Here is a 26,526-nt window from a genome sequence, read left to right on the forward strand (position 1 = left end):
TCGAGGAAGTCGGCTTCCAGAAAAACGAGAACCTTCTACGGGAATGTTACGTACCCTGGCTACACCCCGTGGGAAGTCCTCCTTCGGGACAGTGAAAAGCTCCGCAGAGACAAAGTTACCCCTAGCCCCTGAGCTCTTTGAGTGCCATCACGCTTCAGTCTCAGCACCTCCATCGAGCTATTTGCATGAGGTATCGCGCGGTTGGTGCTCATGCTCTCAGTGGGTTCTTCAGGACAGCAAGCTGCTTTCGCGTACGGCAGGATTCCAGGCGGGTAGTGTGGGGCAGCGTGCTGGACGCGGTGACGGGCTGGGCCATTTCAAGTACAAGAGGACAGGCAAAGCAACATGTGTTGCAATTAGCTCCTTGAAGGCAATAACGTTTCCGTAACACCATGCATTCTTTTGGTCGGAATGCCAACCTCATTATTGGATAGAACCATGCTGTGCCATGCCGGATTCGTAAATGTCTTGGCGCCCCTAGTCGATGACGAGCTGATGCTTCCTAGCGCCCGTCCCCGGTTCAGCTGGCAGCCCTATCTATACCTGTCCCGATTTCAAATCAAGCACCTACGCTCGGAGGTCTGATTGTGCCGGGGCGCTAAACGCGAAGCGCCGAGCCCACGTAGCGGCTTACCAAACACCAAGCTGGCGGCTCAATTGTGTGTGCTCGTCTCCAATTGCTTCAATGCGTGCAGCGACAACGTGGACAGGGACAGTCAGCAAACTTCGCTACAAGCAGGAGCCTGGGAGCCATCGTGGATCGTGATGATGTATATAACTACCCGTTCATGCCTCCATGGAATCGAAACATTATGCATCCATCTCACCTTTCATTCTCGCCAGCTTTACACATCTGCTACTGCCCCTTACCAAACCCTCAATTCAACCAACATAGCCGACACCAACTTCCTCTTTTCTCTGCCTCGTTCCAATAGAAGGGACCGAAACATCCACTAAACGATGGCCGACAAAGCTTCGAAGAGAGCCATCCTGGTAACAGGAGCGACTGGCAAGCAGGGAAGCGCCACCATCGACGCCCTCATCGCGAGCGGTGCCCTCGATACCCACACCCTCGTCGCCGTGACCCGCAACCCCGCGTCGGGCACCGCCCAGAAGCTAGCCAGCCGCGGCGTCCAGCTGGTCCAGGGCGACCTCAACGACGTCCCCGCCATCTTCGCCAATGTCAAGAAGCAACTGGGCGGCGGCGACAACGCCAAAGTCTGGGGCGTCTTCAGCGTCCAGGTAAGCAACTCCGATGTACATGTGACGTTACAAGACTCTAACATCATCCCACAGACAGCCATCGGCGGCGGCGCCTCGCCCGAAAGCGAAGAACGCCAGGGCAAAGCCCTCGTCGACGCCGCCCTAGCCAACGGCGTCGCGCATTTCGTCTACACCTCGGCCGACCGCGGCGGCGAGGCCCGGTCCTTCTCGAACCCCACCCAGGTGCCGCACTTCGTCAGCAAGTACAACATCGAGCACCACCTCGTCGAGCAGGCTGCTACCGCTGCTGCCGCCTCCTCCAACGGACGACCGGCCATGACCTGGACCATCCTACGCCCCGTAGCCTTCATGGAAAACTTCACCGTCGGCTTCGGCACCAAGATCATGGCCACCGGGATGCGGGTGTCGCTCAACGGCAAGCCGCTCCAGCTCGTGTCGGCCCGGGACATCGGCTGGTTCGCGGCGCAGGCCTTCATCCGCCCCGAGGCCTACGCGGGTCGCAGCGTCACGCTGGCTGGGGACGAGCTGACGCTCTCCGACCTGCGCGCCGTCTTCCAGCAGAAGACGGGGCACGACATGCCCGAGACGTTCCAGTTCGTCGCTCGCATACTCTTCTGGCTATCGGCGGAGTTTGGCAGTATGTTCCGTTGGTTTCACGACGAAGGCTTCGGTGCCGACTTCAGCGCGCTGCGCAAGGAGCACGCGGGGCTGCAGTCGTGGGGTGATTGGCTCGAGAATGAGAGTGACTGGGTGGTGAAATCGAAATAATGGATTACTTTGATATGATATTTTCCCAACATGATCTGCAAGCAAATTTGTCCAATTGCATTCTATATTACTCATCTGGATAGCCATGTATCCAATAGCACTAGGTAATCCTTGATTGTACAACACGGGACAATCTTGCGGGGGGCAGCTCTTTTGCCATTAAAGAGTCATACATATCGTGTCAAGGCATGGCGACTTACCGTCCAGGAAGAATTTGCATCTTCATAAACAATGCCAGAGATAATGATTCCATGTATGTGATACCACCAGTAATGCCCATTGCTAGCTATTCTGCCGCTAGTTATTTCTCGGCAGTTACTCATCCCATTACCGCTAGTTATTTCAAAACTGACGAATCTATATTGCGTAAGTTCATAGTTACCGATGTATTCTGGGGGGCTATTCTTCCTTTATGCTGAGCTACATTTGTCAAGTCTCAATCCTCGCCCGAAGCATCTTCCTCTGCATCAAGCAAGCCTGCCTCATCAACAGATGAAGTTTCCTCGTCATCGTCCCAAAGTGTATCATCAGAGTCATCACTCTCTTCAATGTAACCCTGTTCCGTCTCGTGAATATCGCCTCCCTCAAGCCATTCGTCCCAATTAGCCCTGACTCTGTCCGGTAGTGACTGCTTTGTCTTCCCCCACCAAGTAAGTCGCACCTCTCGTTTGTCGGGTTTGGAGGAATGGTTTCCAAAGCTATAGTAAGCAACCTCCAAACCTCGCGTTACCTTGGTACCTATTTCCAATTGGGAGTAGCACATCCTGGGCATGTTGTTGAAGATTGTATCAGTGTAGTCTTCCAGGAACGATCCGAGACCTCTACCCCTTGAGCCTCCATTAGTGAAATACCACCTTCCAGTCGAGTCTGAGAGAATCGTCCATATGACCAGCTTTCTCAATCGCTTCCATGAATTTTCATCCCCGGCAGCATTCTGACGCCTATTTGTGAAAAGATCTGCTGAAATTGCTATTCTCCCAATCTCCAACGATTCCACTGTAGGCTGAGTCAATCTTCTGATGGCCTCACAGAGCGGATCAAATCCTTGCGCAACTGTAAAGTCCTGACAAGATATTCCAGGATCATGCCAGGCGTCGTCAAAGTACGTTTCCATCGTGAACTTGCGCAGAAGCGGCAGTGTGCCACACAGCGAGTCCAGCCCACACGCTAAGTCCAAGCGGTATTTTATGCGATCTACAATGGAAGTCAGTTTCAGGCTCCCAATAACGCACATATTTCGTCACATACCTTCCCCTAGCAGCATCTTAGCTTCTATGCCTCGAATTTCGAGTGTCTGTAACTGAGAAAAGAGGCCAGCAATCTCGCGCACAGTGGTCGGGTGCAGCACCATGGGTGACAATAGACCGAAGCCGCCATGAGAAGAGTCGAAGAATTGCCTGACTCTTTGTAACTTAGGAGGCTGGAGGGCTTGGCCGTTATGTGACAGCTCAAGAAGTTGTCCTGCCTGCCCAAGTTCATTGACGCCGTTGCACTCAAATGACAGCATCAGGGGAGTAGCGGATTGGGGTGATTCCATATCGGACTGGTCTTCCCATTGTTTGAGTGTTCCCAGAAGCAATATAACAGTACTCTGGATTATCTGCTGGTTTTTTTCCATGTTGATCATTCGTGACACCAGGCTCAGGGAAATGGAAGTCAACACAACGCTCACGCGGGTAATTACGACGGGCTCGATGCTTGGAGAAGACATTGGCGAAATCTGAGGTTTCTGTGTTGCGGATCCCCAGGCATGCGAATGTGTGCCGCTCGACTGCATGCTGCCAAACGGGCGAGATGGAGGCATAGGAAGCCATGCGTCCATGGCCGCCATCATGGAGCTGGTCCACGATGGGGGACACCAGTTCGGGAAGTTGGATGCTCATCTTTTGGGCATGGCTGATGTGGGTTTGCTGAAGTGAGGAGACTGCTTTGAATTTGATTTTAATGTTGGAAAGAAAAGGGCGGGGGCTGGATCGAAAGATTCGAAAAGTGTCAAGCTGGTTTGCACATTGATGCGTTCCGTCAAGTTGGTTTGCAAGGCGTGCTGAATGAGTCCCGGTTTTGAATGGTGTGGCAAATCGGGAAGGCACTTCCAAACCACGCGGCTTCCTTACTTGAAGGATGTCTGTCAGGCGCGAGCAGCGCAAATGATCAAGCTCCGTACCCAAGGTGCCTATGCCTCTACGGTTCCTTCCTTGCAGCCTTGTGCCATGACTCACCGTGGGTAATCTTTGTGTCGTTTCTGATGGCTCTTTCCTCTTAAATTCAATCGCGAGGACCATGGTCTTCTAAGCGTCCTGTGTATGCTGCCTTGGATCTTGAGGCTAGACACGAATGGCTTAAGCCAAGCAAATGAAAGAGATCGTTGCCAGAACTGCCCACTACCTAATAAGCAAGTGACATGTATCTCGATTGGCCAGCAAAAATATAGCTCCGCATGACGATTCATCATGCCCTCGACGTTCCCCGTCTTGTCTAATTCGTCATTTCACGTCCGCATCAGTGCTCACAAAGAGGAGCCTATTTTGTAGCTGCTGGCAAAGAAACGAACAAATTAGGTATCATATGGGGCGATGTGTTACACGTCTCTCCCACTGGCTGTTCTCCACAACTGGACATTGGAGATGCTTCTACAACAGGTACGTGCTGGTCACCAAAGCTGGTACAGACTATGTACATAGGTACATAGGTACGACCGAACTTCTCATGCTACTGAGTACCATGTTGCCAGTGGATGTTTTCGGGGTTGTTCAAAAACATAGAATATTGCATTCGGAGTTTCTATGATTTCTCCAACCATTTGATGCCGATGGAGTTCGTGAGACTACGTAGCTCGCATTGGGGACTTACCATTTTAGCGACAACCCGGTCGATGCTGTGTACTGATATAGGGGTACACGAATGTAATCATTCAAGAGCCCGGTCTAACCGTTGCCTGACTTTAATATATGTCAATGTCGGAGAACAAGACGCCCTTTTGGAGGGCCTCTCCCTCCATAAATCCATGCACATACGATTCCCCCACCAGCCTCCATCCGTCAACAGCATCGCGCCGTCTCAGAACCATCGGCACATCGCAACCCGGAAAAATGACGATCTTGTCTCCCACAGCAGCGCTGGCGGGAGCCAGTCCCAGTCTCCCCGCCTCCGTGCTCATCAGCCTCCTCCAGGCCAACACGTCCACGGCCCAGGCCAAAGCTTCCCTTTGCGTCTTGGTCGAGTTGTAGTAACGTTCCCCCCACGGCCTTCGTGCTCTTCCCGGGCCAAATATGAGCTCCTTCAGACTGTAACCACCTAATTCCAGAGAGCCATTCCGCTTCATCACGCTCTCCAAACCGAGCCCGTGGGAAAAGACCCCCGAGACGGCATCACGCCAAATTCGTGGATCCAGGAGCCAGGAGTACTCTTCGGGGGCCGGGTGATCTCCCTGAGCTATACTGTCGCCGACCATTGTTCTCCATAGTGCCTCGCGTGTTTCATCCAGTCCACCATATAGATTGTTACTGCCTTTAGAACCACTAACGGGGTAGTCATCTGTGGCTTCCGCTGGATGGCATGTCCCCAAGCTGACAATAGTATCGACGATCAAGCCCTGTATCCTGAGACACGAGTCAGATATCACCACCGCAGACTGCGATTCGACAGTCGGCTTCCCGCCCGCGCGATACGGAGCTCGCAAATGCGCGGCTGGCAGTGCGGCACACGTCCAGCAGATGACCCAGGAAGGGAGGTTATGAACGCACGGTGCCGCCTCGAGCACTCTGCTTCCGAGTCCGGCGAGCGAGCCCTTCGTGTAGATGGGTTTGTCGAGGAGCGACACAAGTCGGAGGAGGTCCATGTTGCCGCCCTGAAGGAGCGCCGAAGAGAAGCTCTGGAAATTGTCGGCAAGTGGCAGGGTGTAGTCCGGCACCAGAGACACTCGTTCCGCTACGGCTCTGATCCCGAGTATCCCGTACACCCTGTCCTTCTCTTGCGTCACGGCCGCGTCACGGGCCAACAACAATGGCCTTAAGATGTCCGTCGCCACTCCCGGAAGTGATGCATCGTTTTGGTCACTCTGGACCCGGAGCAGCTCGATCATCAGCCTCCAAAGTCTCTCTGGTGATAAGTGCCTCCTCTCACTGAGTCTGGCCTGGCCAATTTCGAAGTTCCATGTAGACGGCAGCGTTCCCGTAACTAAACGACCAAAGCGCTCCTCGTCGGCGGTGATGAGCGCTGCAGCATCGCGAATCTCCGCCCAGGAAAGGCATTTCCCTCCGCACAAGACCGGCGCTTCGGGGTGCGCCATGGCGACCTCCTGCAAGATCCACATCCGGCGCCAATAGGGCCTTGTAAGGAAGCCAAGGACCGCTTTGAAAACCTCCTTACGAAAAGGACTTTCATAACTGTCCCATGCGATGAACAGAGGCCGGACGTCCATCCCGCGCTTGACCCGGTACAGCCCCTCGATCTCGCCAGGCTCGGTCGGCAAGCGCGCCATGTAGCGTAACGCATCAATGCCGAGGTCGCTGTCGTCCTGCTCTCCGCCCAGCCAGCTGACCACCTGCCAGGCCGAGGCGTAGATGTCGCGCATGCGGCCCACTTGCTGGCCCCGCTCGTCGATGTCTTGTTGGTTGATGCAGATGGCATCGATCCAGACCTTGAAGCCCTGCCGGATCCTTTGGCTCTTGCGCAGCTGTTCGAGTGCGAGGTACAGGTTCGGTCCCACGAGAAACGGCAGACCGTCGATCAAGATGGTCTTGGCTGGGGTCTGCGGCCCCCAGACGTACGAGAGCGCGACGTAGTCGCCCCAGCTATGCCTCCATGGGAGATCTTCTTCGTGGGCCAATGGCCAACCCCCGACGTCCTTGTCAAGTGACTGCTGTGACTTCTCATCGTACTTCGACAAGGCTTGCTTCTGGACCCAAGAATCGATCTTGAGAAGCCGGGCGCTATCTGGCGCTGTTTGTAGTTCGGGCCAGTCTCGGGCATAACCACGGTGGCGGCCGGAATCTGCGACACCACCACCAACGCCGCTGTCCCGGCTACCGGGTAGATCGACATGCTGTAGACTGCACGATATCTGCGATGCGGACTCCAGATCGGGAGAGCCGGGATTAACGGTCAGCAAGCGAATCTCGTCACCCTGAAGTGGCAGATAAGGGTAAGGTGGCAGAGGCTGTTCACAAGGAACCTCAGTCGCTTTTTTGAAATGCTTTAACATATTGAATTCAGCATATCAACGTACTTCCAAGAACACAACAGATAGAAGTCAGGTAACTCAAAGAAATAATCGCTACCTTTGAGATTATATGATCAGGTGGCTGTGCCGCAGAGGTGCATGCCCCTGACGACGATGTCAGCAACTAGCTGCAAGCCATTGCCTGATGCAGATAAGTACCCGGTAAAATAGGGCATTGGAAGAATAGATTTTATGGGGATCACACATATATTTATAGAAACAGTGTCAAGTGAGCAGGACATCTAGCATCTATAGTTACACAGTCGACACTTATCCCCGATGCAGCTATTCAAGTGACAAAACGCCAGGCGTTGATCTCGCCCATTCCATTCCAATTTCCTTGTTCTTCTTCACGCACCACCACCGCGTCACAATATACGAGATGATAGCGAGCCCACATCCAGCCACGATAACCCCGCCGCCGGTCTGGTACCGGGGCTCCTGACTGCGGAGGAAGAAGTAGGGCGTGAACCAGTGGCTGACGCTGCTGACGCAGTTGGCGATGGCGATCAGGGCGGCCCGCTTGGTGCGTGGGCGCGGGACCGCGGCCGTCTCCCAGGAGATCTGCAGATTGAGGGCGACGAAGGGGCCCCCGCACAGGAGGAACAGGCTGAAGTACCGGGGGCCCAGCGACAGCGTCGAGATCATGACGAGCGCGCCCACGAGGCAGAGCGCCATGGCGTTCACCATGTGCCAGCAGTGCTCGAGCCGGCGGCCGCTTGACCAGGAGATGCCGATGGTCAGCCTGTAGGCGAAGACGTAGGGCGGGGCTTGGAGGAGGTAGGTGTTGGTTTTGGAGAAGCCGAAGGTGTTCATGATCTGCCAGAGGTGTTAGCCTTGCTTTAATAATAGGAGGTTAACAACGATCGACTTACCGATGGTAGGAAGTCCTTGAAAAACTGCCCGATTATGATGAAGAAATGACTCGATGCGAAGAGCCACGTGAAGGCCACCTTGAGCGCGAGCCTGACGCCCTCCCAATGCCCGCCCTCGTCGTCCTCAGAAATACCGCCGGCATTGACCTCTTGACGGTACTGCGCCATTTCAGCCTCCTCGGCGGACATGAAGTAGGTGCTCGTAGACGAAGGGAAATTAGGCATAAACCAAAACGCCGCGATGCCGATGGCGATGCTCACAGCGCCCTCGATGAGAACGAACCAGCGCCACGAGGCGAGCCCGTGGCTGCCGTCCATGTTCTGCAGGACGGCGGCGGCGAGCAGGCCCGAGATGATGTTGGAGACGACGTTGCCCGCGTGCCAGATGCTCATGCGCAGCAGCGACTCGCTCTTGTTGTACCAGGACGAGGTCATGAGGGAGACGGCGGGGATGAAGGGCCCCTCGGTCACGCCGGCGAGGAAGCGGCAAAGCATGAAACCCCAGGCCGAGTTGAGGGCCGTCATGGAGATGGTCACGGCGGACCAGGGCAGCATGAAGCACGGCATCAGGTACTGGGGCTTGCCCTTGGCGACCATGATGTTGGCCGGCACCTGGGAGATGATGTAGCCGACATAGAAGAGCGAGATGCCCGCGGACCATTGCACGTCGGTCATGTGGCAGTCGCGCTGCATACCGTCGAGGTGGGCGTTGGAGACGTTTATACTGTCCAGGTAGCTGTCGCCGAGCCGACTGTTAGTGCGGCTCTCAAGGAGGGGGGGGACATTGCGAATGGGTAAAGAAAGGCATGGAGATGCTCACATACTTCATTAGCAACATAGCTTTGACCATTGGAAGGAACTTCCAGTCCAGCTTTGGAACCAGGGACTTCTCCACGGCTTTCAGCTCATCTTCGGTCTTGTCCTTGAGCAGCGCAAACTTCTCGAGTGTCGCATCCCGCGGGGGGGCCTCCTCGACTTCGAAATGTTCTGCCTTGGAGGCGATCGAGGACTTGCATGACAGAGACATGTTGACTGAGCTGAAAGAAGCCACACTTTATTTGAAACTAAACCAGAGGCGGTGTCAATGGCGCATAGTCCAGTGGGTTGACCAGAACCCCCGAGGGATCCGGACTCGTATGTGTACTCCCATGATGGCGATAGACAACCCAACTCCTAACCTAGGCCTGCGGCTCTCGAATGCCGATAAATGGGGTCGCTTCTTTATCTGGGGTGGCATCGGACTGAGGCCGCCAGCGATGTTCCAGAGCGGGCCGCCTCCTCGGACATTTGCCGCAGCACAAGGACGCGGCACGGATACGGTGCAATGTTCCTCAGGACCCATTCTCAACAGCAAAAAGCCTTGCGAATACCCAAACTCTCGGTGCCGAGCAACAATGGCAATGTGCCATCTGGAAAGGCGCGCTTGTTAGGGTAGGTAGTCCAGCATAGCGCGAGGCGACGATCATTACACCGCCGTCAGCTTACCGGACCGCAAAGAGCAAGATACGAATGGACAAGAGCTCGTGGGTACCACTTTCCTGCGGGAGGATAAATGTCTGAATTTAGCGCTCGTCGCACAAGAGCCATCGATGATTACATACTTAGTGAGGATGCAACCGACATCCAATGCCTGTCAACTTGGTGCGAACTCCAACCCATCTAAGGAATGGCTGTGCATGGAAGGCCTCGAGAGAATGGAACGAGCCCGAGGTCGTCGGGCTTGATGCTGCCTGGAGCGGTATGCCAATTTTAATCAGCTTCTGGCCTAGCGCAGATGGTAACATTGGAATGGGCTTGGTGCCCAGGACCGGGTCTCCGGGAATCTTGAGCTGGAGCTTCTGTCGAGAAGTCTCGTCCTTTGACTGCCTGTATTTGCACCAATATACTGAATACGAGCGCGCGTCATGGGTGTCCTTTGCCCGTTGTCCGTGGAGCCCTCATGTACCGCCTTGGGGGTGATGCCAGCTGCAGTAAACAACTCCTCTTCCAATAAGTGTCGGAAGTGGTTGGTGCTCGGAACACTCCCACACATCGTTGAGCCTCGGAGATTTCGGCGAAGCTTGACCTTGTACCCGGCAGGCGAGTGGTGGTCTGGGTACATCGTTTGCTGTTGCTTCTGGGGGGAGACACAGCCTGAGCCTGTCGGTTTGCTGTTGTCGTCGTCACTGCTCACGCTGACGTTAGCTTGAAACGCAAGGAAAACCTTCCAGATGCAGATGCAGAACATTATTAGCACGCCCCATTCCAAATTCAGATTAATCCAGTGCAATAAACACTTTCAAATGTTTACGCCAGCGGCACTTAGCCAATTTCTGATGCGTCTAGTACGGCATAATCGTATGGTATCATTCGTCTCTAAAACTGCCATTGTACAATATAAGCGGATGGATGCAATTGCCAATTAGGAGATATCCCAGTCGCCACCCTCGTAATCCATGTCCCCTTGGTCTCTCGCGTCACCAAAGCCACTGTTATCGTCGATTTCCGCCGCGGGCTTCATGGACTGATCCTCTTCGATGCCACTAGCCATCGCGACGTCGCCATCTGCTGCTGCGGCGGCAGCGGCTTTGGGTGCCGAAGTAGCCCAAGCCAGATCCACCGTTCCATCTACCTGGGGGATGTTCTTGTTGGCTGACACGCCATTGTAGAACTTCTCTGCCGTCTTGCGGTCTTTAAATGTGACGTGAGTTGTGGTCTGGTCGCTATGAATTGCCGTGAATTCGCCGATGCCCTAGGTCATGTTAGTCGAATCAATACGCACAATTGAAAGAAGCGAAAGCACATACGAGAAGGTAGTGGCGTAGAGCTTCATCCTTCTCCGGTTCAGTGAAGTCCACGCCAGTCAATGTCACGATCTTCGGCCGGTTGTCTAATGAGTAAGCGGCATACGCAGTGTGCACATCCCCGCCGAGACCACCACCCCTGCCTCGGTAGCCATAGCCGCCACGGAACCCCCCGGGGAGGGAAGCCACCACGACCTCTGTACGGCCTTCCTCTGCCCCGTCCCCGTGTGGACCACGTGGAAGTCTCATCTTGTGCTGCGTTGGGATCGATTCCTAGGGAGTTCGCCTCCGCCTCAAGCTCGGCCAGCTTGGCCCGCAGGGCCTCGGCCTGGGTCGAAGGTTTGCCACCCTCCGAGGCGGGCAAGGAACTCGTTCGCAGGACGGGAGATAGCGATGTCTCCTTGACACCACTGGCAGCCAACCTGGCCTGAAGTCTGCGTTTCTCTTCTGCTTGGCGGGCCAACACCTCCTTGCGTTTCTGTTCGATCTCTTGCCTCTCACGCTCGACCTTTTCTTTCAATTGCGCCTTTTGGAGGTGTGCCTTCTGGGCTTCGTCTTGCTTCCGCTTAAACTCTTCCATGTCGAATTCGGGCTCAGTGTCAGCTTGCTCGCCATTCATAGAATGGTTTGCGCCGTTCCTGGATCCATTCGCATGCTTGCCATTCGGAAGATGAGACTCGTCCTTGAACCAATAGACTTTGACGAAGCGATTGTCGAAGACCACCTTGGGCGACTTCCATGCTGCGTTTGCTGAATCCCACGTATCAAATTTGATAATAGCTATGCGCTTCTGCGCCGGACGGAGCTCGACTTCTTCAATGGCCCCAAATTGGCTAAAGAACTCGCGGACTGCCTCTTCGGTGTAGTTCTCTTCGGGTATGCTTTCCACCACGATCTGGGTCTTGGTCTTGTCGTTAATCGGACCTTCTGCCGCGAAATCCGGCCGGCCTCCTTTCCGTCGAGGTTTCTTAGAGTCCCGACGGTTGCTCGGAGGCATATGCGGCGCGAACGGCTCGATCGGTTGCATAAGCTGGCCAGGGTTTTCAAAAGGCAAGGCCAGTGCCGCATTGTTGGGATCGTATTCTTCCCCAGTTCCGGACGGCGGAGGTTTGAATGCTGGTACGAACCCCGACCCTGCACCATGTTCGAACATACACTTGTTTCCCCTGGAGCAGAAACCTTTAGTCTCATAGTCTCGGCACGGCGCTCGCCTTCGGGGCGGCTGCTTGGGCGTGGCGGCATTGCCCGAGTAGACCGGTCGCGGCAAATGAGGAGCCTGCGGCATCTGTATTCCCATTTGCGCCCCTAGCTCTTGCAGTTGGCGAATATTCTCCATGATTGTGTTGGCATCCAGCTGGGGCATGCCTGCGGATGGAGCCGCAGTAAAAGGTTGGTTGGGGTTGTAAGCATCGTCCGGGGCTCCGAAAGGAGGGCCATGTTGACCCGAGGGGCCAGGAAACGCGCCGTAACCCCTGCGGCCTCGCGATGCATATGGATCGTCAAACCGACCGCCGCGTACAGCCTGAGGCCCACCTCTTCGTGCCTGCTTATATGGTGGTTGCGGTCCCTGCTGGGAGGGATTGGCGCCATATGCGCCCCAGCTCATTTGTTGGGTATCCGGCGCGTCTAGGTCTCGATACGAGCGCTTCTTACCGCCGCGAAGATTAGACCCGGGGAAGGCGGAGGGTGTGTCGGCGTAAGGAGTATGCTGGAAATCCGCGAAACCCTGGCCCGGCAGAGGAAACTGCTGGGCGGATGGGCCCTGGGGTATTTGAGGGGCCGGCGGGGCTAGATTTTGATGGGCGGAAGGGGCGGGAGGAGCAGGCGGTGCTCCGGGAAGGTATGATTTATACTGGACGGCTTGGAAGACATCGTTGGTGAAGGCGGCGGAATCCTCTCGAAGGAAATCGGGTATTTCGTCTTCGAAGAGCTGTCGGATAGCCGCGGTGTCGCCCTCGTGTCGCAACAGGGCTAAAACATAATCGGCGAGGACATCTGAATCGGCATCGGAGCTGGAAGAAAGAGGTATCGGGTCAGTTTGAGCTTGAGTGGAATGGAAAGCTGACAAGGAACAAACTCACGTATTAGCAAGCCGCTTGACTATCCACGATTTGAGATGCGACGCATCCTCCTCGGCGAATAACATGATTACTATGTGACGATTTTTGGCCGTATAGAATGCTCTTCTATGTCATTGTGGGTTTCGATTCGATTCGATTCGACTGGTGAGGTTCCGACGGCGGTGCTGGTTGTGGTTGAAGTATGTGACCGCAACTTTCCACGAAGACCAGGCAACCTTTCGGATTGGTAGTGACTGCGCCTTGGTCGCAGGATTCCAAGAAGAAAGGGCCAAGGCGTCAGGATCAGAGCTGGTAGCTCAAGCAAGCACTGGAACTTTATGGCCGAGCTTCAGATGCAAGGCTGGAGGAGTTGGTTCTGGCGATATTTTTTGACAGGGTTGTTTTGATTGGTCAATCATGCGAAAAGGTGACGAAATTCTGCTTGCATGGAGTCTCGGACCAGGATGACAAAGGCGCGATGCGTGTTGAAAGGATGAGAGCTTCTGCACCGGCTCTCTCTTTTTTTAGTGGGGCCACGCGACATCTAGAGAGCTCAGGTGGCCGTGCTACGCTGCACTGTGGATCATCAGCACAGAGTGGGTTCCTCCCAGGCACTTCAGTGCAATTACACAGCGGCTGGCTTTCAGCTGGAATCGCTGGTGCGGGGGAGGGGCACTGCCTATCAGAGCTTCAATTAAGGGCTGATGTTATGTCGTCAAGGTTGTCCAGCATCTGCTTCCACTTCTACCCAGCCCATAGCGAAGGCTGGATGGTGATAGATTCCTTGTATGCAGATCATTGAACCTAGTGCCAACTAGGGTATTCACTGAAGACTTCCACATAAGATAGCGTTGTCCCGAGCCCAGGCAGGGCCTCTGCAGAATTTAAGACAACGTGATGGTGGCAGCTTTATCGATTGGCAGCCCGCCTCCGATAAAGATCCATGGATCTGACTGCGCAACATTTCGGTTGGACTTCAACCTTGTCTAGTACGTCTTATTAGAGAAAAAGTAATACCTACCACTCATATCTTCTCGTAAATCCACCAGAAATGTCAAGACAATATTGCAACTGCCTCCCCATATCTTCTCCGTTTCACCATTTCCTAGATTCATAGATCCTGTTTGCTAGTAGACTCGCTTCCACCTTCTGTCCCCACCGCCCCTCACCAAACCTCACGTGTGAGATCCGCCGGTATTCTCAGGTACACCTTTCTTGTCGCAACTGCTCTGGGACCTGCAGATATAGAGGACCAATCTTGTCAAGATGGCGTTCACAATGCACTCCCATTCGGGCCAATTTTGCCCAGGTCACGCCAAGGACCAGCTGGAGGAGGTGATCAAGCATGCCATCAGCGTCGGCTACAAGACGATCGGCCTGACGGAGCACATGCCACGAACATATCTCGACGATCTGTACCCTGAAGAGGTAACTATATTCTACTCCGCCAGTGCTTGGCATACCTATGCCTAACGAACATTCAGTTGGATAACCCAGAGCAATCCCTGGCTGAGCTTGCTCCCCGCCATGAGGCCTACCTCCAAGAAGCCAAGCGCTTGCAAGCCGCCTACGCCTCGCAGATCCATATCCTGATCGGCTTCGAGGGCGAGTGGCTACGGCCGTCTTATGGGCCCTTTATCCAGTCCCTCGCAGCCGAGCCCTGCATCGACTACTTCATGGGCTCCCTCCACCACGTCAACGCCGTGCCGATCGACTATGACTCATCGTACTACCAGAAGGCTGTTGACTCTGCCGGAGGGACCGAGGAGAAGCTCTACGAGCGATACTACGACCAGCAGTTTGAGATGCTGCAGGCACTGAAGCCTCGCGTGGTCGGCCACTTCGACCTCTGCCGGCTGATGAGCAAAGACCCTGCGCGGGACGTTCGCCAGTGGACAGCCGTGTGGGAGAAGGTTGTCCGTAACTTACAGTTCGTCGCTGGCTATGGCGGCTGGCTGGAGTGCAACACGAGTGCGCTGAGAAAAGGCCTGGCTGAGCCGTATCCATGCCGGACCATTGCAGAGGTGCGTTTGGCAGAAGCTGTCGGATCCATTCGTATGTGGGGCGCAGACACTGACATGTTTCTTCTAGGAATTCCTGAAAATGGGCGGCAAGTTCACCATGTCAGATGACAGCCACGGTATCGCTCAAGTAGCAACAAATTACAAGAGGGGCCTCGAGTTTCTCGAGTGCCTTGGTGTCACGGATGTTTGGACGTTGGAGAGAATGCCACATCCTGGTGTTACTGGCACTGAGAAGGCCACATTGGCGGATAAGAAGGTTCCTGTTGCGGAAATCAAGAAGAGCTTCGATTAGAACTGGCGCGGCTTCATCGCATCATTAGAGATGGGCATAGACGGGATTTCAAAAGCGTCCTCGTTAGAAAGATGAGAAAGACTAGAGTTTCTTCCCGCTAGACTGATCAACTGGTCTTCGGCCCCATTGAGCTCATCCACGATAGCCAAGACCTTGAACCACACCATCCAGCAAACAACAAACATGACATATGTGAGCATGTTTTCTACATACCTAACGTACGTAATGAGCCTGTCTTAGTTTCCATAGATTGCATTCGCAATCAATGTACTAGACACCTTCGCCACGGTGAGGCGCAGGCTCTTCGAAGGTGCTACCTACATATGTACAAACCCAGAAACAAGACAAAGAACAAACCAAACAACAACCCCAACCCCAACCCCAACCAGAAAGCTAACGATACGGCAAGAAAGAAATTACGAAATACATGATGGGGAACACTTATCAATCCGAGTGGCAGGGCCGCCGGCCGGCCTTCCTTGCAGGGATTGCTCCAAGCAACTCTGGACGTATGGCCGACCTGTGCACGATATGCAGATTCCGTTGGTGGAATCGACTAATAATCTCCTCCGTTTCTCCTCCTCTCGGTCGTGCGATGGTGGCTTCGAAGCCTCGGTCGACCCGTTGTTGCAACTCGTCGATTTCGTTGGCTAGGGCCAGGTGTCGGTCATCGACTTGTTGTGCTGCCCGCTCGTGCTGGGCAGATTGGGAGTTTGCGATTGCTTGAGCCAGGTGGTCAACTGTCGTGCCGCTCAGATTGGTGTCCCCAAGGAGGGCCACCGGAACCGGCTTGGCACCCTCCATCTTGTCGGGACCTTCGACCCTTTGGGGGCGCCTATGCGCGATACTCGAAGGAAAGAGGAAGTGGTCGCGGCGAGCGACTTTGAGGATGGGAGTTGAAAGAAACTGTTTTGATTGTGGTAAGAAGAAAGGCAGAACAGAATTCAGCTTCGAGTGTGCTTTGGGAAGATTGGAGAGAACCTGGTTGAGGAATCCCGAAGAAGTATGTAGGGCGTTGGAGAGTGCATTGGGAGGTTGGCCGTTTCTGCCGCTGCTCTGAAGTAGGCATCGACCTGCCGCTTCCCAGAGTCTCGTATATACAGTTGTGGAAAGGGCATGGCTAACGGTTACCTCGTAGCTGCCACCTCAAATTCTGTCGGCAGTCGTTGTGTCCAGAACTTACCCACATCCTAGCAAGAGGTATATACCTTGGGCAGGTACGTTAATAAACACAACATGCCTCGAGGCATATGTACCTAATATCACTGGCAGCGACTCCTTGAGCTGCAAGATGCATTAGCGAATTGCCCCCTATATCATTTTGGTCAGAGGATAGCGACTGACTAGAGAGTGGCAAAGTACTCTAGACCGTTCAGCGCCGCCCAGCAGAAGAACACATTGATACAGACCGACGCGAAGGTCGCATTGCGCCAAAGCCGGTTGGGGGATCAGCGCCGGGCGCCCCTTGAGCGTCTGCCAATGCATTCAGAACGGAAAAGGGACCAACAGCACCAGCGAAACGGCAAGGAGCGCCGCGTTCTTCGCATAGCCGATACTGAGGTACGACGATGTCGTCATGGCCAGGACGTACATCAGCAGCCCCAGCGCCGCGCTCAGCATGACGGCGCCGACCCAGTCGATCTCGGCAAGGCGCGTCGCCAGTTTCTTCCCCGTGCGCACCGGCTTGTGCGGCAGCGACCAGATGGACGCCGTCGACAGCACGAAGTTGATCCCCGCCATCATGTAGTACGCCCAGCGCCAGCCGATGGTGTCCGTAAAAATGCCGCCCAGCACGAGCCCGAGCGCGAAGCCGAGCGGCTGGCCCATGCCGTTCATGGCGAACGCGACGTTGCGCCAGGTGCCCCTTTGCGGGAAGGTCAGCGTGATGAGCCCCACGGCCGTGGGCAGGCACATGGCGATCGACTAGCCCAGCAGCGTCCGCAGCGCGATGACCTGCGGCCCCGTCTGCGCGAACCCGAGCGCGACCGTGAAGGCGCAGAAGAGGTAGCTGCCGGCCACCCACATGGGCTTCGCGCCCACGACGCTGTCGGCCAGCGCGCCAAAGATGAGCAGCAGGCAGCCCGCGGCGAGCGCGTAGACTGCCGCGGGCCAGAGCTCGAGGCCCCGTTGGAGGTTCACGTCGCGCGCGATCTGCGGGATCGCCGAGACCAGGATCGCCGAGCCCATGGTGTTTAGGAAGCTGATTCCCGCGAGCGTGGCAATGACGGTGACGCCCCGGACCTTGGAGACCTTGTCGGTGGTCGTCACGGTGGAGCTGGAGACACCGGCTCCGATGTCTCCGGCGGAGGCGCTGGGGGACGACGCTGGGATCGCTGTTGCTGCTGTCGGTTTCGCGGCAGGAGCTGGTGGGATTTGCATGATGTCTATATTTGTGGTATCACTAGAGACGAGCCGGAGATTGTGCATCGGCGCCAACTCTATGGTTGACACGCTGGTAGGCACCATTCCCACGGATAAGGGTTGCTGGACACTTTCAGCAATTTCCAAAAAAAGCAACTGCTATACGTGTTCCTAAAGGAAGGGTCGAGGATACATCTTCCAGCTGGGCTTAACCTAAGACCGTCTTACACCTCCGTTTGTTGACCAGCAGGGGAATTTGTCAGCAGCGATTACTGGCATGCCTCATACGTCACGGTCTTGGATCTAGGGTGCACCGAACGAGGAATATAGCGACGAAGTTCCTCCAGATCCAGGGGAAAAGGAAAACCCCAAGATGAAAAAGCATAATGTAGCACAGTGACTGGCGTCTCACTGAGTGATATGCAATGGAAGGGCGGGTCGCAAAAAGTTCGCGAACTGAAACGCAAAAGATATCGTGGAGAGGCTGGGAATCGAACCCAGAACCTTTTCCATGCTGGTCTACAGAACTCTAGGAGAGAGTAGCGCATGCTAAGGAAACGTCATACCACTAGACCACATCCCCGATCGATGGAAAATAATGTTGCTAATGAAAAATATATTGGTGTCAATATCTGGGTTCCATGGTGGGCGACGACAGCCACCTCTACAGGACGCTACCTAATTAGTGCCTTTGACAGGACACTCGGGTAACCAGATTTTGCAGCAGCATGTGCCAATACTAGTGTACTGTAGGGTGGTATAATCAATTCTATGTAGATTGGAATAACGGTCATAACCTTGGGATATAGTATTTCAAGAGTCGGTTTTGTTGTTGATCGGTCATAATGTTGACTGGTTTTGGTGGTGCCAATTGGTTAGTCGGCAATATGGTCGAAAGCCCGGCGCTGTTCGGCCGCAATCCTCTCTCCTCTGTGGACTCGCCCAACAGGAAAATGACGATTCAACTATAGTCCTTTGAGTAATGCGACTATACACACACTTGCGCATGTTGAATGTGCACGAATTTGGATATTCGTCTTGCGTGTTGTGCTCATGGCATGATCTGTCTACGACCTGGCAAGCCCAACAATGCTCCTTGGGCTCTTCTGAACAACCAAAGAAAGCGGCAAGTCCCCTGAGCCAAAAGTCCCATGGAAGAGTTCTAGACCCTGGATATTATTAGACGAGAGTTTGAGGATTGACTTTTCGTCCCAAAATTGATAGGCCCCCCCTGGATGGGCATGACTCGGCAGCAACGTACGTCGTGTACGCCGACTTACATAGTTTCCAAGCCCCCGTGTCTGTCAATGCTCTGGTCACATCCCGAGGTCTTGTATTCGATGCCAGAGATCATGTACAGCTTCACGTCCTAGTACTGGGAAATGGATATATAAACATATTTGATGCGTCCATTCTCTTTGTTTGAATTCTTCACCCACTGCTTCTTCCAGTATCACATTCACTACATTTCGTTCCTTTGAAGACGCGGCATTATCCTGCTATCACATACTCTCTTCAGTGTCGCTCTTCAACCCGGCTTAGCGTTAACTTCCCACAATGCGTTCTTCTACCATCTACTCGAGCCTCATCTCGTGCTTCGCAGCAGTAGCTTCTGCGCAGACCACGCCAGTCTGGGAAACCCTGCCACCCACGCCCCAACTGCCCGGCAACCCGGCCGGGACCCTGACCGAGATCAACGGCGTCAAGATCTGGCACGCCGAGTTCGGCACCGCCGCCGCTGGCCAAGTCCCCGTCCTGATGCTGCACGGCGGCTTCGGCAACTCGGACTACTACGGTAAGCGCCCCCATCTCTCATCTCTCTCAACGCCATCCCCTCAAAACAGAGCTGATTCCGTCGGCGGGCGTGCAGGCGACGTAGTCAAGTCCCTCATGGCCAAGCACCACGTCATCGTCATGGACACGCGCGGCCACGGCCGCAGCACCATGGACAGCACGCCCTTCACGTACGAGCAGTACGCGTCCGACGCCTCGGCCCTGCTCGAGACGCTGGGGATCGCGAAGGCCGCCTGGGTGGGCTGGAGCGACATGGCGATCGGCACCTTCGCCGCGCTGCTCGACAGCCACGACAGCACGCTGGTCGACCACGCCTTCGCCTTCGGGGGCGGGCACAACCCGCAGTCGACCAACGCGACCTTCTCGTCGAGCGCGACGTACGCGGCCTTCATCGGGCGCGCGACCAAGGAGTACGCGGCCCTGCAGCCGACGGGCGACCTCAAGGCGTTCGCGGCCGCCGTCGAGACGCTCGAGTCGACGTAGCCCAACTGGACCAAGGCCGACTTCGCCCGGATCAAGCTCGGCGCCAAGGTCACCATCGCCGACGGGCAGTACGAGGAGGCCGTCGCCTTGGCCGAGCCCGCGCTGCTCAACAGCTGGATCGCCGGGAGCCAGCGCGTCACTCTGACCAACGTCAGCCACTTTGCTCCTCTCCAGGACCCGGACCAGTTCGCTGCCAAGGTCGAGGACTTCCTCTCGGCGTAGGTATTCGAAGTATATACATAGCCACTGAATATATGTACAATTGTATCCGTTAACTCGGCTCCTCTTTCGCTATGCGACATCTCATTACGCTCAACGCATCCGGGCTAGATATTCCCCTCTTGTATGTCGATCCGATACATCCAACTCCAATGGCTCGGAGGGTCCCTAGCCAGCTTCCGCATCATCTCGACGTTCTCGTCGTCGGGCCCCGCGCTCGCGATGCCGTGCTCAATGGCCAGCCGCGCGTACATGATAGCCTGCCGTTCCTCGCCCACGAAGCTGTACTCCAGGGCGGCCATGGTGTACGCCTCGTAGAACGCATACCACAGCTTCTCTTGGCGATACAGCGAGATCAGCAACTCGGCTGCCTGCGGCGTGGCTTTGGAACGCAGAGTGCGGTCCTGGAACTCCTTGATGAGCTTCTGGATCTGCAGGATCCGCTCGTCCGACGCTTTGATCTGATGGCGGTTCTTGGAGCAGGAGTCGCAAGTGCATCCGAAGTGCCACATGCTCGCAATTTTCTTCTGGCGTCGTCGGTGTGTTTGAAAAGCACTTTACTCAGGTCAGTTCTCTATTCACACGTATGGGTATTGATCGGGGTATGGGCGCCCTACTTGATATACGAGACTGTAATCTCTTCTCCTGGGTGGATGTCCCGCACCGCATGGACATGCTGAGTCAATGTGAGAGGATCGAAATAGTATTGCGCGTTTGGCCGGCATGCGTGGTTTAGTCGTGAGACTATCGTGTCTTGGTTAGCCTGTGACCCGTAACCGCCTGTGGAAATGCTTACTGTCGGGGAAGACGGCAAGCCAGCTCTTCTCGCCCTCGTCATCTTCACCGTCGCCAACGAGGTCGAGTTCAAACGAGTTGACGTCGATGATCTTTTCAATTCGCTCTGACAAAGAGGCAGCATGGTCGTGGGTAGTCAGCTTCAGGAAGGCCGACCGCAGCACCGGAGGGAGGTGCTCGACTGCCCGGATTCTCAGCTCCATTGCTTCGTCATCGGACAGCTCGAAGATTGCGGAATCCTGTACGATGGCCGGGGTGGCGCTCATGACATGGTCTCCGAGACTGAGATGGCTCGTCGCGATCACGCCCATCCCCTTTCCAGCGATCGGCTGCACCTCCCATTTGGGATTGGTGGCCATGTTCAACCGTTCGGTCTGGCTATGGAGCGACGGGTCTGTCAACGTGGTCGACTGTGCGAGCCGGGCCGCCCGCTTGGGGCTGGTCAAAAAGGCAATCCCTTGACTGTTGCCGAATGACGGGTTGGAGTAGACGCATATCTCTTGGGATAGATTGCCGGCACAGGACCCGGCGACCAGCTCCAGCGGGGGAGCGTTCCGTCTCCGCCCATTCGGGAGTCAGACTTAGATAATCTCGGTGCCAGGGGCAGAACGAGCCAGTGGACGAAGTAAGATGTGAAAGCTGGCCATCGTGTAAGCCCAACAGTTTGCCGTAGACCTGTGGCAGCGGCACGCAGAGAAGCGTAAATATGGTGTGCGTTCGTCTCATGGTGATGATGGGTGTCCAACCTGCACGGACAACATTTATCCAGTGCGGCGACTCCATATATATATATATATATATATATATATATACGTCCGGGGAAGGATGCCTCGCTTCTGCCATGTTAAGATGCTATTCCTGTCCCTGAGGCCAACCCGTGTAGACTCCGCGGCAATTGAGCCGTGTGCGTAGTGCGCTCGATGAAACCGCAAACCCTGGCCTCTTTGCGACCAAAACAGATTTGCGAACCTTCAGTCCGGGGAAAGAAACGATTTGCGGCGTTCTCGGGTCCCGCTGGAGGGCCAGAACAGCCTTTTCAGGGGGCATCGTCAAAAACTGGGGGTAGACGAGTGGTCCCGTCTGTTGCAACTGGCTTTTCACGGCGGGATGTTCCTATCGTGTGTGTGCCGAGCGATGTCACTCTGAGGATCGTTTCGAAACGCCGCCTGTCAAGCTTGTGGGCGTGAACCCGAGTCGGTGGCTCGATCGGACGCTGTCAATTGTGTCAATCTTGTCTGATGTTTGACAGGGCCTTGACCAAGCTGACTAACCATTGGCTGCGACGTTGGTGATGGACACTTGAAACAGCAGCAGGGTCATGCGTGAGAATAGGTGAGGAGGGGGTTTAGCCTGAAATCTCGCCCATGCAATGCCACTGAAAACGCGCGTTCAGCAAGTTACGTCATGCCCTGTCCCATCCATTGAAGTAGAAGCGCGAGTCTCAGGTCCAGCTTTGCCCAAATTGCAGAAGACAACAACCCATTTGATGCTGGAATCTCATCAATTGCAAACTCTATTATCATTGGACTGGGGCAGAATCGCCCTAGACGATCGTTAATTAGTTGAACCACCCCGGATTCCCTAACCTAGTCGTTTGTATCCATATATCCACAGCACCAAACGATGGCGTCGGAACTAGGCCCGCGCCTCCAGCTGGTGCCCATCCTACGCACCGTCCTGCTCGTCTTCAGCGTCTTCGCCCTGCTCAACGGCCACTCCTACATCGGCCCCTTCTACCAGTTCACCGACGTCCGCGCCGCCTTGGCCGTGTGCTGGGCCGCTGTCGCCTGGAACGCCGTCTGCGTCGTGGCCGTCGCCGTGCACCCCCACCTGCAGCGCCTGGCCGACGGCCTGCCCTTCCCCGTCAAGGTCACGGTCCGCGGCCGCACCCTCGTCTCGTACGGCGACCCGGACGAGAGCGGCGACGGGCTCTTCGCGCCGCTGACGGCCAAGCTGGGGCTCGCGGTTCTGGACGTCCTGCTGGCGACGCTGGTCCTGGTCTTTATGCTCGCGGCGCGCGACAAGGCCCTGGATTGCTTGCTGTGCGTCGACGGCAAGATGTATGTGCCGCAATGGACGCGCAACATCTGGCTTACTGTGCTTATCTTTCAGTACGCATTGGCGCTGTTCCAGACGCTGGAGGGCGCGAGTATCTGGTACAAGCAGAGATATATCAACAAGCGAGGACACATTAGTCTCGCTTAAGACCTGACGGGGACTTTCTCCCGGGTGGAGGTGGCAGGGTCGGCAGCTTGGTGAATCTGCCGAATCCTCTTAGCCTGTAGCTTAGGTTACAGTTCAGGTACATACATATCCAGTGATTACGCTAATTAATTCTCATCCCAAGCATGTGACGCTTCAGAGTGCATATAGTGTATCAATGGTTGAGAGAGTGCGCTGCCATGATTACCTACCCACTTAGCTATGCTTCAAGAACCTATTCGCATGGCACGAACATTTAACCTATTCTTGAAGATTACCTTATTGTTGTTGCCAGTTTACTCAGGGTATGCGCATGCAAGCGGCCCAGTTTCTGTAGGTGTGATACAGCGGGGTAATTGGCTTGACCTGCATATGAGATATACGGCCTGCCACCTCTGCGCGTGCACTGTCAGTTTTGCAGTGACAGGCTCAGAAACGCCTCTTTTTGTTTGCGCTTTTCCTTTCGGCAACGTCACGATATACAGCATACATAATTAGTCGTGCCCATTCTTTCTTTCTGGATTGCCGCCGCCGCCGCCGTAATGGATCCCGCAGCGCTGTTTGACAGCCCGCGCGAGGTGACCAACTCCTCCATCTCGGACCCGGCCTCGCAGGTGGGCGTGGGCGGCCGGATGTACCAGGCCTACCGCGAGGACACGTACTACCTGCCCAACGACGCCGACGAGCAGGACCGCCTCGACTTCCAGCACGAGATGACGGCCGTCCTGCTCGACAAGCGGCTCGCCGTCGCGCCCGTGCAGAGCCCCAAGCACGTCCTCGACGTCGCGACCGGCACGGGCATCTGGGCGCTGGACTACGCCACGGAGAACCCCCGAGAGCGAGGTCATCGGCACCGACCTGAGTCTGATCCAGCCGGACATGGAGGATACGGTGCCCAACTGCAGGTTCATTCGCGAGGACTCGGAAGACCCCTGGACTTACGGTGAGTGCTTCTTTTACTTTTCTTCTACGCGTGTTATCATGATAGCGGATTAGAGGTCACAGGTGGCTTTGTGCGGCTCTCGATTGGCGCGCACTGCTAGCAAGCAAGCAAACACAGCTGTCGGCCACCAACCCTAAACAGCAACCAACCCCTGCATCGACCCGAACATTCGGGTCGCATGCACGATTGGGTACCATTCAAGATGGATGTAGTGGCTGACGTGTGAATGGCCTTAGATCACAAATTCGATTATGTACATTTGCGTTACGTGGTGACGTGCTTCAAAGACCATAGGACGATTATGCGTCACGCCTATGAGAATTGTGAGTGGTCCTGAAACACCTTTCCTGTACCTCCTCGAAGCAGTACTGCAGGCCCTTGCCAGACCGTTATCAGCGAATGTGATAAGCTATTCTCGTTCTGCTTACCAGAGGAAAACGCTCCGCTAATTATCACGCGAGCAGTGAATCCCGGCGGCTGGATCGAGTACGTCGACCAGTCCGTGGAGCCCATGCGCCACGGCGGCACCGCCGAGGGCTCGGTATGGCACCGCTACGTGACCACGTTCCTGAAGACGATGCGCCAGTTCGGGCGGGACCTGCAGTGCCCGCGCAAGTACAAGCAGTGGCTCGAGGAGGTCGGCTTCGTCAACGTGCAGGAGGAGCTCATCCCCATCCCCATGAGCCCCTGGCCGAGCAACCCGAAGCTGAAGCTCGCCGGCAGCTACGCCCTGGTCAAGACCCGCACGGGCGACCTCCAGGTCGCGAAGCCCATCTTCCTCCGGGGCGGCATGTCCGATCTGGAGTATGAGGAGCTGGCGAACAATGTGAAGTTGGAGATCAGCGATCGGAATAACCAGTTTTATATCCTGTTGGTCGTCGTCTATGGGCAGAAGCCCCCTGCAGGGTAACCAGCTGGTATACCGGCGTAGGGCCCGGCTGAATATGGGCACTTTGGATATTTGACCAGTGGCATCAGGGATGGCCCCTATCACATTAAGATGTTCCCGATGTTTATGCCATACTTCACATACCATTGAGATTGTTGATATATATGAGCAGACCCAGCTGTACAGATACTTTTCTCACCCTTCGAATATTATGTTCTTATTGAGTCTCTGCATAGGTCCAGGATTCGGGGTACCGTACCTAACATGGTCCGGCGGGCTGGTGCCGCTCGTGGGCAGATCCAAAGTCAGGAGATTACTCCTCGTGGCCTTTTCTTAACGACTTCTGGCTGAGGTAGCGACGAGTCGTCAGGAAAGGGGCGGTAATGGGTAGGGATGCCCTTCGGGGACTATTAGCATTGCTGCGTGAAAGCAAATCCCCTCGTGGTCATTACCCGAAGTAATAACTCCTTTTTCTTAGCTTCTCAGACTACAAGCAGACTACATGGCTGGGCCGTTGGGCATATTCTCATTTTCTAAGATTACGATCGCTCTAGCTACTGCATCAAGTGCGAAAAGGGGGTGGCTGGGGAGGTGAACATTCAGTGATGTTTGACAACAATATGTCGAAGACAAGTCTCATAGAAAAAGAATTAGAAATAACTATAACGAGCTACTTCGTTACCTGCCCCAGGCCACCGAGTACATCTATTTGTTCTCTCAGGTACAAGATTTGAGCTATGTTCTGGAATAGGTTTTTATTTTACACTCCGGCATTTTCTCTTAGAAAAGAAGAATCATTCGACTCATGCCGGCGGGGCAACAAGTATTACGGTGGTCATCTGGTCCTCTTCCATGCTGTTTGGAGGAGAACCCCGTTCACCTCCTATTTGTTCATCTAGGGGGGTTTCTAACGTTTCAGTCCTGGCCTGGTCCCCCATATCGGGACCGGGGCGGTCGCCACGGTGGACGGATCCAGCGGGGGAGCTACTGGCATTCGATCGGGCAGGTGTGCCGGGCCTTTCGCTCTTGCTTCCCTCGCGGCTGCTCCCTTTGGGAGAACGGTCGCAGTGTTGACCGTGGCCGTTGCTGCAACTATCATGGTTGGCGGCACGTCCGCGGCTTACTGACGTGCTCCGGCGACCGCGAAAGCGGCGGTGACCGTGCGTTCCGCTGGCCTGGTGCGAGGGGTACGAACCGGGGTCGTCAGTGGCCCGGGGATCGCTAACGCTTGGAGGGGGTGGCTCGGTAACGTGGACGTACTGGACACCCCTGCCCTTTGAGGATTGCGGGAGTTCCACCTTGAGCTCGATGGAAATCTTGATTTTCTGAGATTTAGTCATGGTGCCTATGTCTTTGGGTTTCAAATGCTTTGAAACTCGGGTACCTTTGTGGAACAAGTTCTCTTTTTATAAGCCCGTTATGGGAATATGACTCTATTTGAAGAAGATACGTTTGGATCATGCCGGGCAGTTATGATGTCAGACATGGAGAACTTGAGAATGAACCTCGGGGTGTCAGGGGCTGTGTCCTATCCTGTCCTATCCTGTCCTATCCTCCACAACCCTTCACGTGCCGTCATCTTCGTTCCATACA

General features: G+C 55.1%; 13 protein-coding genes across 13 annotated transcripts; 5 read left to right on the top strand and 8 right to left on the bottom strand.

Moving 5' to 3' along the window:
• Positions 1 to 960: 960 nt before the first annotated feature.
• PG986_005644 (uncharacterized protein) lies at positions 961 to 1,992 on the top strand (the record flags this gene model as incomplete). Its single annotated transcript, XM_066841866.1, has 2 exons — positions 961 to 1,242; positions 1,297 to 1,992. 2 exons carry the CDS (start codon positions 961 to 963, stop codon positions 1,990 to 1,992), a joined length of 978 nt encoding a protein of 325 aa, XP_066701728.1.
• A 436-nt stretch (positions 1,993 to 2,428) lies between these two features.
• On the bottom strand, positions 2,429 to 3,823 carry PG986_005645 (uncharacterized protein; the record flags this gene model as incomplete). Its single annotated transcript, XM_066841867.1, has 2 exons — positions 2,429 to 3,186; positions 3,241 to 3,823. 2 exons carry the CDS (start codon positions 3,821 to 3,823, stop codon positions 2,429 to 2,431), a joined length of 1,341 nt encoding a protein of 446 aa, XP_066701729.1.
• Positions 3,824 to 4,933: 1,110 nt separating this feature from the next.
• Positions 4,934 to 7,195, bottom strand: PG986_005646 (HET-domain-containing protein; the record flags this gene model as incomplete). The annotated part of the gene is made up of 2 exons (XM_066841868.1): positions 4,934 to 6,320; positions 6,852 to 7,195. The coding sequence occupies 2 exons, from the start codon at positions 7,193 to 7,195 to the stop codon at positions 4,934 to 4,936; spliced, it is 1,731 nt and encodes a 576-aa protein (XP_066701730.1).
• A 303-nt stretch (positions 7,196 to 7,498) lies between these two features.
• Positions 7,499 to 9,139, bottom strand: PG986_005647 (uncharacterized protein; the record flags this gene model as incomplete). Its single annotated transcript, XM_066841869.1, has 3 exons — positions 7,499 to 8,032; positions 8,089 to 8,839; positions 8,913 to 9,139. Coding segments are annotated over 3 exons (1,512 nt in total), but the record flags the coding sequence as incomplete, so codon positions are not given.
• A 714-nt stretch (positions 9,140 to 9,853) lies between these two features.
• PG986_005648 (uncharacterized protein) lies at positions 9,854 to 10,315 on the bottom strand (the record flags this gene model as incomplete). The annotated part of the gene is made up of 1 exon (XM_066841870.1): positions 9,854 to 10,315. The coding sequence occupies one exon, from the start codon at positions 10,313 to 10,315 to the stop codon at positions 9,854 to 9,856; it is 462 nt and encodes a 153-aa protein (XP_066701732.1).
• Positions 10,316 to 10,489: 174 nt separating this feature from the next.
• Positions 10,490 to 13,017, bottom strand: PG986_005649 (uncharacterized protein; the record flags this gene model as incomplete). The annotated part of the gene is made up of 4 exons (XM_066841871.1): positions 10,490 to 10,819; positions 10,875 to 11,010; positions 11,075 to 12,883; positions 12,953 to 13,017. The coding sequence occupies 4 exons, from the start codon at positions 13,015 to 13,017 to the stop codon at positions 10,490 to 10,492; spliced, it is 2,340 nt and encodes a 779-aa protein (XP_066701733.1).
• Positions 13,018 to 14,197: 1,180 nt separating this feature from the next.
• On the top strand, positions 14,198 to 15,247 carry PG986_005650 (histidinol-phosphatase; the record flags this gene model as incomplete). The annotated part of the gene is made up of 3 exons (XM_066841872.1): positions 14,198 to 14,359; positions 14,416 to 14,955; positions 15,023 to 15,247. 3 exons carry the CDS (start codon positions 14,198 to 14,200, stop codon positions 15,245 to 15,247), a joined length of 927 nt encoding a protein of 308 aa, XP_066701734.1.
• Positions 15,248 to 15,691: 444 nt separating this feature from the next.
• Positions 15,692 to 17,626, bottom strand: PG986_005651 (uncharacterized protein; the record flags this gene model as incomplete). Its single annotated transcript, XM_066841873.1, has 3 exons — positions 15,692 to 16,153; positions 16,760 to 17,170; positions 17,201 to 17,626. The coding sequence occupies 3 exons, from the start codon at positions 17,624 to 17,626 to the stop codon at positions 15,692 to 15,694; spliced, it is 1,299 nt and encodes a 432-aa protein (XP_066701735.1).
• A 1,539-nt stretch (positions 17,627 to 19,165) lies between these two features.
• PG986_005652 (uncharacterized protein) lies at positions 19,166 to 20,107 on the top strand (the record flags this gene model as incomplete). Its single annotated transcript, XM_066841874.1, has 2 exons — positions 19,166 to 19,861; positions 19,901 to 20,107. 2 exons carry the CDS (start codon positions 19,166 to 19,168, stop codon positions 20,105 to 20,107), a joined length of 903 nt encoding a protein of 300 aa, XP_066701736.1.
• Positions 20,108 to 20,211: 104 nt separating this feature from the next.
• On the bottom strand, positions 20,212 to 21,625 carry PG986_005653 (uncharacterized protein; the record flags this gene model as incomplete). Its single annotated transcript, XM_066841875.1, has 4 exons — positions 20,212 to 20,659; positions 20,722 to 20,848; positions 20,901 to 21,457; positions 21,522 to 21,625. The coding sequence occupies 4 exons, from the start codon at positions 21,623 to 21,625 to the stop codon at positions 20,212 to 20,214; spliced, it is 1,236 nt and encodes a 411-aa protein (XP_066701737.1).
• Positions 21,626 to 22,522: 897 nt separating this feature from the next.
• PG986_005654 (uncharacterized protein) lies at positions 22,523 to 23,104 on the top strand (the record flags this gene model as incomplete). Its single annotated transcript, XM_066841876.1, has 1 exon — positions 22,523 to 23,104. The coding sequence occupies one exon, from the start codon at positions 22,523 to 22,525 to the stop codon at positions 23,102 to 23,104; it is 582 nt and encodes a 193-aa protein (XP_066701738.1).
• Positions 23,105 to 23,643: 539 nt separating this feature from the next.
• PG986_005655 (S-adenosylmethionine-dependent methyltransferase) lies at positions 23,644 to 24,954 on the top strand (the record flags this gene model as incomplete). Its single annotated transcript, XM_066841877.1, has 3 exons — positions 23,644 to 24,044; positions 24,339 to 24,367; positions 24,419 to 24,954. The coding sequence occupies 3 exons, from the start codon at positions 23,644 to 23,646 to the stop codon at positions 24,952 to 24,954; spliced, it is 966 nt and encodes a 321-aa protein (XP_066701739.1).
• Positions 24,955 to 25,736: 782 nt separating this feature from the next.
• PG986_005656 (uncharacterized protein) lies at positions 25,737 to 26,273 on the bottom strand (the record flags this gene model as incomplete). The annotated part of the gene is made up of 1 exon (XM_066841878.1): positions 25,737 to 26,273. One exon carries the CDS (start codon positions 26,271 to 26,273, stop codon positions 25,737 to 25,739), a length of 537 nt encoding a protein of 178 aa, XP_066701740.1.
• Between the last annotated feature and the right edge of the window lie 253 nt (positions 26,274 to 26,526).

This window comes from Apiospora aurea (genome assembly GCF_038362705.1).
Source record: "Apiospora aurea strain CBS 24483 chromosome Unknown utg000004l_segment0_segment0, whole genome shotgun sequence".
Classification (NCBI taxonomy): domain Eukaryota; kingdom Fungi; phylum Ascomycota; class Sordariomycetes; order Amphisphaeriales; family Apiosporaceae; genus Apiospora; species Apiospora aurea.